Genomic DNA, 10,560 nt, shown 5'->3' with positions numbered 1-10,560 from the left:
GTTTAGATAACATAGCCAACCGGATGTATTTTTTCACCTTTTTCTTGCAGCAATTGGAAAGCAGATATATAGTGAAATGAAGGTGACTTAGAAAGGCTCGCAAGCAGGACTGTACTCTTCTTTTTCTTTTCCTTTTCCTTGTCATCTTTTTTATGGCAAAATAGATCCTGAACTTCCTTTCAAGTTGCAAACTTATTCGTCCCTTTTGTACCCTTTTGACAATTTTTGGTTCGTAAGCAAAATCTTGCAAGGAACAAGGACGAAATTCAATTGATTTAGAGAAGGAAAAGAGAAAGATGTCAGCAAGAAGGTTCGCTGACAAGCTGTTTCCCTCCGAGCTGAGTTCGTTCTGTGTCTTTGGTCCAATCGAGATTCTTATTCTTCAACAGTCTTCAGCCCTAAACATAACGGTGCGAGCCAGCTTTTTCGTTATGTAAAATCAGCACTCACTACTTGTTCCTTGTCTTGCCCCTTGTGGACAAGTATACACATCTATACTATACACTATAGCAAAACGCGCAACCTCTGTTCACTAATATTATAACACTTTTATTGTTACTACATGATATCCCTGTATAATCACGCAAATTTGCTCTATGAACAAGCATCTGCACTCACTCACTTGGCAGGACCTTTTTCATAGCTTTTACATTGTAACCCTTACAATTGTAGAAGAGAAACTATTTCTCTTTGCATTTGTATCCCGAAGTTCTTCGTGAGTTCTCTTTGAACAAATCATTTATCATTTCTTATGTGATTTTCTTATCAATTTAATATCACTCCTACCACCTACATGGTTGGTTTATTCATAATTTCTTTTGTAACTTTCTTGTCATCTTAATATCAATTCCATCACCTGCATGATTGGTTTTATGTTATGTTTAATCGCTTTCATTACATTATATATTGTCTTTGCTTTTTCTTATTTACATCCATTCACGAATCATCTTACTTTCAAAATTAATTGGCAAATCATTTACACTGCACTTAACATAATAATACCTCACCATCGAACTCTATAGATCTTTTTTATTATTGTGATTTTAGAGCTTGAGGATCTAAATCTAAATTAAAGAGAGAAAATATACTGAGATCTGGGGTTTAAAATATCACAACCAGAATAATAATAAAAAAAAAGATTTACATAGAATTTAAAGAGTCTGATGGTGAGGTAGATTATGTTAAATGCATTGTAAATGATTAGATTAAAATGAAGGTAAGATTATTCATGAATGAATGTAAATAAGAAAGAAAGCAAAGGGAATATATAAAATAATAAAAGCGATTAAACAAAAAGTATAATCAACTTATAGGTGGTAGAATTGATATTAAGATGATAAGAAAGTTACAAAAGAAATGATGAATACACCTACAAAGTAGGTGGAAGGACTGGTATTAAATTGATAAGAGAATTACATAAGAAATGATAAACGGTCAAAGAGAACTTACAACGAACATTGGGACACAAATGCATAGGAGAATGATTTCTCTTCTACAATGTAAGTGTTCTACTCTTAAAAAGTTTAGGAGTGAGTGGATACAAATGCTTATTTATAGAGCAAATGCGCATGATTATACAGTGATTATCCGCATGGTAACAGTACAAGGGCTACGGTAAAGTAAACAGTGAATGCGTGTGATTGGATAGTGTTTTTACTGCCTTGTTTTGATACTGTATCGTTGCCCGTGCTACCGTAATCTTGATATGCCATCTGCTCCGATTGATCTTATTCTTCTTCTAACAAATTGATTTTATAGCAACAACACTGTAAGAAAGTATGACAGACAAAACACTATTCGATCATTGTGGCAAAATTATCGTACGATGTAGCAGCACGCGTACTTACTGTTCACTTTTACTGTTATTACATGGATGTCACTGTATAATCACCCGCATTTGCTCTATAAATAAGCATCTGCACTCATTCACTCCGTAGAACCTTTTTCAAAGTTCACATGGTAACCCTTAAAATTGTAGAAGAAAAACCCTTCCCCTTTGCAATGACCCGAAGTTCTTTGTGAGTTCTCTTTCAACAAATCGTTTATCATTTCTTATGTAACTTTTATACACACACACACACACATACAAGGTTATTTCTCAGAGCTTCATGAACTCATTATGCTTATGTGGAGACGTGTGCTCATTGAATTGGATAAGTAGGTATTTATTGAACAGGAGCGTGGAGGGGGCCTTCTAATGGTTTCTCAGGGGCTCAGTCTCTGTCGCAACGCCTTGCAACCTAATGCATTTTATCGTAATTTCTACATGCACAATTTTTCTAAAACAGAATTACTTAAGAGTGATTAATGCACATTACAGATTTATAATTGTGATCCAGTGGGTTTTTGAATGTAGTGTTTTAACCACATTATATCAAACATCAAGAGTGCAAAATAGATAGTAGCTGCAATTTCTAACATGACTCGCAAGAGAATCGCTAGGATGAAATCTTAAGTCAGAATGATACAACCATGAATAAGTTGGAATCAACGTGATTCAAACATGTCTTTGGTAAGTAAGTGAAACCCCCGTTCTAATGGACAAACTGTAGCACAATTTAGCCGCCGTACCCTAATGAGTAAGGCAACACAACGCGATAGGAAATGTGGCCCTAAAAATACGTTATCCCCTTAGTATTGAGGGGGCGGAAGCTAATATACACCCCCAGATGGGGTGGGCAATAAGTGTGCTAAATAACTTAATTTAGTTCATGGGTGATTGGGAAAGTTACACATGAAATGACTCCAAATGGGATGTCGGCCAATGCAACATGTCGTCATAAGTGCATGATGCATGGTGATGTGTCTAGAAAGCCTTCAGAAAGTCCTGCGCTTTGAGGTCCACGGCGATCCCCACCACCCAACTTTGCACATGATCATCGGATACCATGTGCAACGTTGGGGAGGACGTGATGTATGTGTGGGGGGCGATGGGGTCCATGCCATGTAGGTACGGAAAACCCCTCACATGCATGGTCATGTGACATCCACATCTTCCACGTCAACTAGGACTATCCCAATTCAAATCTCCTCCTCCTTTGTGGCAGATAGATTCAATCCCAATGACCTTGGTAGGAGCATTGTCCTTCTCATAACGTTTGGCTTAGATTGGATAAGAGACCTTTTCTTCAATTCTCCAAAAAGTAGCTGCTTCCACGGCAGGGATTTTCTGGCCAAAAGTTGACCGGAATGACTACATTGATATGCTTATTAGGAAGTTTTAAAATTGAATTGGCATTTAGACAATATATTGAAGGTATTTTTATTGGTAATGACTCTGTACATCCTCTAGATCTGTTAGGCAATTTGATGATCCTTGTGATGCACGCGACACAAAGGGAACCAGGATCGATCAATCAAGCATGTTAGGTTAGCATTCATGCTCAGACAGTTCATTTTGCCCCCTATTTTGGTCCCCAGCTTGCTAGTGGGTCAAGTGAAGTGAAGTCATATCCACTCTTTTATTTCTCTTTGCATGGCCAAACGAAACTACACATCGCTTTTGGGACCGCCGAAAATTAAATAAATAAAACACAAGTCTTTTTAGAGTGATTCGGTCAAAAAAAAAAAATACAGTCTCAAAATTTACCAAATTAGGCTCCTGGGTGTCGTACACTATTGAGATAAGCTACAATTAAGCTTAAGCGACATTGATTCTACCATAAATTTAGGGATAATCGCATGTCCTCTTGAATTCATGATATTCATACTTGAAGCGCACTTGAATTTTTAAAGTTTCCAATCATGTAATTAAATCCTGAAAATTTGTAAAGTATCGTTGCAATCGAGTATCTCTATTAGATTCATGGATGGTTTTTTTTTTCCCATCCACTGCCGTTTCATATTATCTCGAGGACATTTGGCACTACTTACAAAAATTTGCGACTTCATTGCACTATAAATATAAGTTTTGGTATTTCTTGTACATTTATACCTATTTGGTAACCTACCAACTCCTCATTATTTATGTTCTTTTGTTCCTCGGGAAAAAGAAAAGAAAAGAAAAGAAATATATTTGGTAACATTGGCTAATTTTTCTATTCTCGGGAACAAATCAATGGCCAAGAAATAGATTTGTAACAAAAAAAAGAAATAAAAAAAAGTTACTTCTTTGTTTCTTGAAATAATTTATGAAACAAGCCATTCTTTCCTCTCTCTTATTTCTTTTTCTTTTTCTCTTTTCTTCCTCTAGCTCTTCTAGCCAGTCATTAGCCCTTGGCAAGGCTTGACCTCATTGTGGTTGGGCGAGATCCAGCCTCACCAAGAGGTAGCCTCGCCCAACCACAGCGAGGGTCCTCCAAGGCTGGTGAGGTCGCTAGCTAGAGGAGGAAGACGAGGAATAAACAAATCTCATAAAATTAATAAAAAAAATTAAAAGAAATTATATGTCACAAAAAAATTGAGTATCATACTACACATATTTCTATTCTTTTTAGTTCTCATGATAGAAATTTTGTACGATTATCAAATGTGTTCAAATGCTCATAAACTCGTCAAGGAATAGAAATAAAAAACCATTTTTGATTGGAAATTGTTCTAAAAAATTAAACATTAACAAAGGCACCCTTATTCATAACATCAAACAAATTCTCAGAAAAATAGTAGATTTGATGGGCATGAATCGAAAACCATAAAGAAAGAGTGTGCTGAGATAGCGTCGCTTGCATTGCTAATTGCAGAATCACCAGGAAATCACATTGTCTTACAAAGGCTCGAATTCACACTTGCATTTTGCATACTATTGCTTCGTACCATCGTACCTATCAAAGACAGACTGCAGAACTCTTGAGCACATTCACCGTAAGAAAATATTACGATCCGATGGTTACGACCAAGGGGACAGACAGACACGAACACGACACATGCACGCGAACAAACCAGTCGACGAAGACAGAAAAAAGCGAGGCAGCTAATCGAAGACAACGCTTCCGCACCAGCTCCAACTGTGGCACTTGCTTTCCCTTCCGATTGAAGCAGGCCGAGGTTGAGAATGCGATGGATGGCCATTGCAATGAACTGGGTGTAAATTGCTACACTCAGTCGAAAACATTCGAAACGAATGTGAACTTCTTTTTCAGTATCTTTGCGGTATAGGGAGCGAGTGTGTTCTGTACTTAGACCGTTAGGCGTATGATTATATACCAAGAATTGGAAAAGTGCCCCCTTCCGAGGCTAGCAAGCGCGGTTGGGGTGACAGGGGAGAGCACCGGCGCCGGAGGTTATGGTCCCGACCATGGAGGAAGACTTGGCCCCAAGGCTGGAGGCTCGGGCGTAGCTGGCTGACGCCCCAGCACCCGACGGAGTGAAATAGGCGCCGTTCAGCAGGAGATCTCCCTCCGACCTCCAGTTCCAGCTCTTCCACTGGCTCGTAGCAGTGTCCACCCTCTTGGTCACCTGCATGATATGGCCATTACAGGTCACTCATTGTGCGAGTTTCGTCGCAATTTGCAGCGGCATTTAGTTGCGACAGGCATGTTACATTGGCTAGCTCGATCCATATTTATGGAGGCATGCTAAACTGGCCTTTCGACTGGCGGATAGATATCGTACCTCTTTCGCAAAGGGGTTGACCGGGGCGGCATATCGATTGCCCTGGCTGTTGATGGTGGGGTCGGCGCTTCCGCCGATGGCATACATTTCCCAGTGAGTGTAGTCATTGTTCACCACATGAAAGTAGCCATGTCTGCACCTGCATATTGGATGAGATCATTCAAATCTTCTGTCAAAATCGACACCACTCTGCTAGGAATGGCGGCCATCGGAGAAAAACTGGAGAAAACATTAACCGAACGCGAGGCCTTGGCCATTGAAGGCTGTACCGATCTTTTTACCTCGGCATTCTCTGGATCAGTCCTTCGCCAAAATGGTTGTAAGCGATGGTCACTTGCATCGCCTTGTCTCTTGTGTAAGAATCGCTATGACCGAGCAGAATCACCTTCATCCATGAGAACATGAATCCGTCAATAAGCCTTGCGATTGTATAAAGGATGTGTCGATTTGTTAACCCAAACTCGAGATGATAAAACAGCTCGACGCACCTCGTTGTGGTGGGTGAAATGGTTGTTGGAAACAGTGATCGCGGTCGAGCCCATCACGGCATCAACAAGGCCATCCGCGCAATTGGAGAGAGAGTTGTGGTCGATCCAGACATGGCTCGACCCGAAGATGGATATAGCATCGCCGTCAGCCATGGTCCGCCAGCCGAAGTGGCTTGGTGAGCTCCTGACCATGGCATTGCCAGTGGGCTTGCAGTCGTGGATGTGAAGGCCGTGGATGATCACGTTGGTGACGAACTGGATCGTGATGCACGCCCTGTTCGCAATGTGGACGTTCGACCCACGCCCGTCGATGGTCTTGAAGCTGTTCATGATCAGCTCCTGCTTCAGCTGAATCACCATGTCGCGCTTGAACACGATCCACAGGGGCTCCTCCTGGATAACAGCGTGCCTCAGTGTGCCTGGCCTCGGGTTAACTGGGTCGTCGTCGCTGGGGTCAGTCACCACGTAGATTCGCCCGTCACGACCGCCGATGGCATTCCTGCCGAAACCGATGCCACAGTCGGCGAGGCGCTTGCGGTTGAGGTGCCAGTTCGGGTCGCAGCGCCAGCAGTCGTCGATCGGATTGCCAGTCCCGCAGGAGAAGAAGCCCAAGTTCCTTCTTTCGGTGCTGTTCCTGATGATCCTATCAAAACCAAACCAAGTCAAGCTGCTTTCCCAAAACACTCCAATCAATCAATTTTCAATCACAGCTTCTTTATACATCAATGTGGACTCATCCTTTCACAGATTCTGCATTTACAATCTCGCTAATTCAGTATAAATCTCCAACCGACAGCGATAGATAACGACACCGATGCAACGTTTTCAGACAAAGAATTGAATCCTTCTGTGACATCACGGTTCTTGGACATAGCATTACCCCAAACAAGCGACAGAAAATCCGTCCCTTCACGAAAACAAATCGGGGTTTCGATTCGGTCAGAAACAAACAGGGCACTTTTATTGCTTCTTTTGGAAACGTATTGCCTAAATTGTCAGGTATAGTCACATTGGAACAGGGAATATGATAAAAAACACTTTGGTGCCAAAGCTCTCACATGGCATTTGATGCTGTTCGGTATCGGATCGATGGTCCCCACGAAAAACTTAAGCTCTATCTAGTGTCTGAAACATACAACATCGAAGAAAGTTTGAGAGGGAGCGGAAGGAAACTCACATGTCGACCATGGAAGCAACCTTCTCTGGGTCATCCACTGCTTGATCGTTCAGGCGATCCGCCTCTTTAGAGCTGCGAAAAGCAAGTCAGATATTTCTGAGATTTCGACAGCACGGAATCGCCGGTAACAATTGCAAGTTGATGTCCATGTCCATCAAACGACCACTGAATAAATGCACTGTTTTGTACTTACGTTCCGTTTTGGTTGCTAGCGAGGACAAAATGTCCAAGTACATAATTTTGCAAATGTAATAGGACGAAAAAGAAAAAAAAAAAGAAGCAGATCTTGAAAATTAAGTTCCTATTCTGTCGGTGAACCTACTGTCTTCTGATGGATGGCAAGAAGGGAAGTTCGAACAGCGCAAGAATGTTAGCTCAATGTATGAGCATACGGCCGACAAAACTAATGGTCGCCCGAGATGAACAAACTTATCGAAGCCATCGAGGTGAAATCGAGAGTAATTTCTCGGGTTAATGGTGTCGTCGAGTCATTGAAACTGGAAACTAGTGTTTAGATTGTGGAATTTTCGTAAAGCCCGGTCGAGCAAGTGAGCAATGCAGTTACCTCGATGACGCCATGGACGAGTAGTTCGAGCTCGAGCTCCGGAGCACTCCCGTTTCAAGGTTCCTGCAATTCAGAAATTCGAAAAGAAAAATTAAGTTTTCCGGAATCCGAGTTTTCACCGATTGAGGATTCGTTGGGAGCTAGAGACCGCCATTAAAGCACAATGCAATGCAAGTCATTTTCATGGCTATTTTCGCATCGACAGGGGGAGAGGAAAAAGAAGGAAAAAATCTCAGGTGGTCCAGAGGAAGAAAATAAGGAAAGAGAGCACTAAAGGGAAGGCAAGGTGCCCTGTTGAAGCTCGCCAGAGAGCCATTAATGGAGTCGCTCGAGCAAGAATGAGGAGGCCTGAACACTGAAAAAACAGAAAACGTTTTCTTGAAAAAGGAACAGGGATACCGGTTAGAGTGATCTCATCGGCATCCATTAGTCTAGTTAATGAAAAACAGAACAAATTCGGTTTGAAGTCGTGATAATTTGCTTTTGTCGAGTCGTGTAGATCTCGGGTTCTTGATCAAACGCGTCGCAGATCTCTCTCTTCAGCAATCCCAAATCGTATGATCACGTCGCATCGGGACTGAACTGTGTGTTAAAACAGAGCAAGACATTGTTCTCCTGTCAAAAGGGGTTTAGGAACCGAGAAAATCCGGGTTTCTTCGCTGGTTTTTCAAAGCTTCCCCTCATCCACGAAAACGTAAGTAATGCAGATGAACTACTCCGATATTTCTATCAGGAAATCAAACTGCCGGAGCGCAGACCGGAAATGCCCTGTTTCTACATGCACATGCGGGAATGTAGAAGAAGAAGAAGAAGAAGAAGAAGTACTCGGATCGAGACAAGTCGCGGGCGATCGCTGCTCCAGACATTGCTCCGGCGACCAGCAAGACAAGAACCACCGTGCTCAGCCGACACGAGGCCTGGCATTGCGCCACCATTTTCGCTCTGTCTCTGTGCGGATCGAAGATGCAGAGGAAAATGAAGTGACTGAAGGATGAGTAATGAGAGGATTCGTAAAGACGCAACAAAAAGGGGGCGCTTTTTATAGAACTTTTTTCCTAATAATTATTTTTCCTTCCACTTTTCCAAAAAGGAAATCTTAATAATTGTTCCTTTTCTTTTATTTTCTTTTCATATTTTCTTTCTGGAAAAAATGTAAATTAGGGTCTTGGGTTATGATCCTGATTCAATTATATTTACGAAAGATGCTTCGACTTCTATCTGCACAAGACTACATAATAGTCTCTTCTCGCCGTGTGAGTAATTCGGCTCATTGTATCAAATAAAATAAATAGTGTGGTGTGAAAAACAAAATTGTAGAGTAAGGTCCTAATCGAAAGCCGAGTATTATTCTATGTCTGGCTTGAAAAATGAAAAAATCATAATTATACATATATCTTGATATAAAAGTTGTATTTAATGAATAGTTTATTATAGGTGGGAAGCCTTAGGGATATTCGACAACAAAAACTCCTTTTAATTATGAGGAATTGCAAAGTAACATTTTAGAGGACGAATTGGGTATCTTGCTTTTCTTTTCTATATTTTTTAGTGATTAGAACAAATTGTGCAATTTCTTATTTATTTGGTGGTATTGGTAAACTAAGTTAGTAACACCCTAACTACCCCCATTTACTTCCATAACCGCTGTCAACCTCTCCCATTACAATACCGGCTCACCGTTTCCGGTCAACATCGGACACGATGGGCTGTGTGTAGATCGGGAAAAGATTTTGAAGGGTCCGCTTTTTGGTGGAAAGAGTCGATTGCGACTTTCACGTGACATGAATCGCAAAGAATCTTGCCATCGAATTTTGAAAGGATTTGATGCATACGGACCTGTTTCTCTATGTATCATTGCCATGTTTTATGGTCGTATCGCCTTAATACATTCTCGACAATCACCCTAAATAAGAGCTTGAAATGAGACTGAATCGAGTTGCTTGTGAGTAGCTCGGGCTCGACTCGACAATTACTCAATATAGATTAATTATAAGCTTGATAATATCTAATACGGCTAGAAAACCTTTGGGATTAAATAGTTTATCTACGAATATATGTAGGAAATCACTCGAATTTATTGAACTTATGTTAACTTGGAGATTCGATTTTTTATTTGGGTAGAGCTCGAGTGGGACATTTAAAAATCGATCAAGCTCCAATCAAATACTAAGAACCGAATATGTGGTTCAAGTCAAATTCGAGCTTGAGACTACATGAGATCAAATCGGCCTAACTAGGAGCTGAATGGGAGAGATTGCGCAAAACTTGTGCCCGAAGTTGAGCCATGCCGTTTCATTCGGATCAAGTGTTGGAGATTAAACCTGGTACCACATAGTTGCTTTCAATTTACACGAATCCCTCCAAGTCTTTCTACAATCTCCCCCTTGATCCTACCCACTTTTTATTTATTTATTTATTTATTCAACATAGTTTCCTATGTGTGAAATTGTGAAAATAGTTTGTTAGGTTCCTATGCCTAGCAATTGACTTCTTAACATGGGTAATTGAGTCATTACCAAAAAAAAAAAAAAAACTTAGTTAACCATTTCTAGAAAAATCAAATTAGGCAATACAGTAAAAAATGTGACTGAAATTCTTGAACTCCCTCATCACTTATATAAATTTATGATTCTCTTTTTTTTTCTTTTTGTATTATTCTTAACTATATGTATAAATTTGGATCCCTAAACTCACCAATCACAGCTCAGGCCCACTATCTAAAAATTGAAAAGTGGCCCCCTCAAGTTTTTTTTAAAAATAATTTTTATTAATTCAGGGAA

General features: G+C 40.6%; 1 protein-coding gene across 2 annotated transcripts; it reads right to left on the bottom strand.

The window, feature by feature from the left end:
* Positions 1-4,624: 4,624 nt before the first annotated feature.
* LOC104456058 (probable pectate lyase 8) lies at positions 4,625-8,788 on the bottom strand. 2 transcript variants are annotated; one of them, XM_010070776.3, is made up of 7 exons: positions 8,606-8,788; positions 7,781-7,843; positions 7,216-7,287; positions 6,039-6,681; positions 5,832-5,935; positions 5,551-5,689; positions 4,625-5,394 (listed from the first exon to the last, which is right to left on the bottom strand). In XM_010070776.3, the coding sequence occupies exons 1-7, from the start codon at positions 8,713-8,715 to the stop codon at positions 5,173-5,175; spliced, it is 1,353 nt and encodes a 450-aa protein (XP_010069078.2). In that variant the 5' UTR covers positions 8,716-8,788; the 3' UTR covers positions 4,625-5,172. The 2 variants fall into 2 exon arrangements, with proteins under 2 accessions (XP_010069078.2, XP_039157183.1); XM_039301249.1 differs by lacking the exon at positions 7,781-7,843.
* Between the last annotated feature and the right edge of the window lie 1,772 nt (positions 8,789-10,560).

This window comes from Eucalyptus grandis, chromosome 8 (genome assembly GCF_016545825.1).
Source record: "Eucalyptus grandis isolate ANBG69807.140 chromosome 8, ASM1654582v1, whole genome shotgun sequence".
NCBI lineage: Eukaryota > Viridiplantae > Streptophyta > Magnoliopsida > Myrtales > Myrtaceae > Eucalyptus > Eucalyptus grandis.
This window is presented reverse-complemented; position numbering and strand designations above follow the sequence as displayed.

Coding starts and splice junctions, on each gene's coding strand:
- LOC104456058 (XM_010070776.3), bottom strand. CDS start 8,715: ATGGTGGCGCAATGCCAGGCCTCGTGTCGGCTGAGCACGGTGGTTCTT. Junction 7,844..8,605: donor CGCGACTTGTCTCGATCCGA/GTACTTCTTCTT, acceptor TCTGAATTGCAG/GAACCTTGAAACGGGAGTGC. Junction 6,682..7,215: donor GTTGCTTCCATGGTCGACAT/GTGAGTTTCCTT, acceptor TGGTTTTGATAG/GATCATCAGGAACAGCACCG.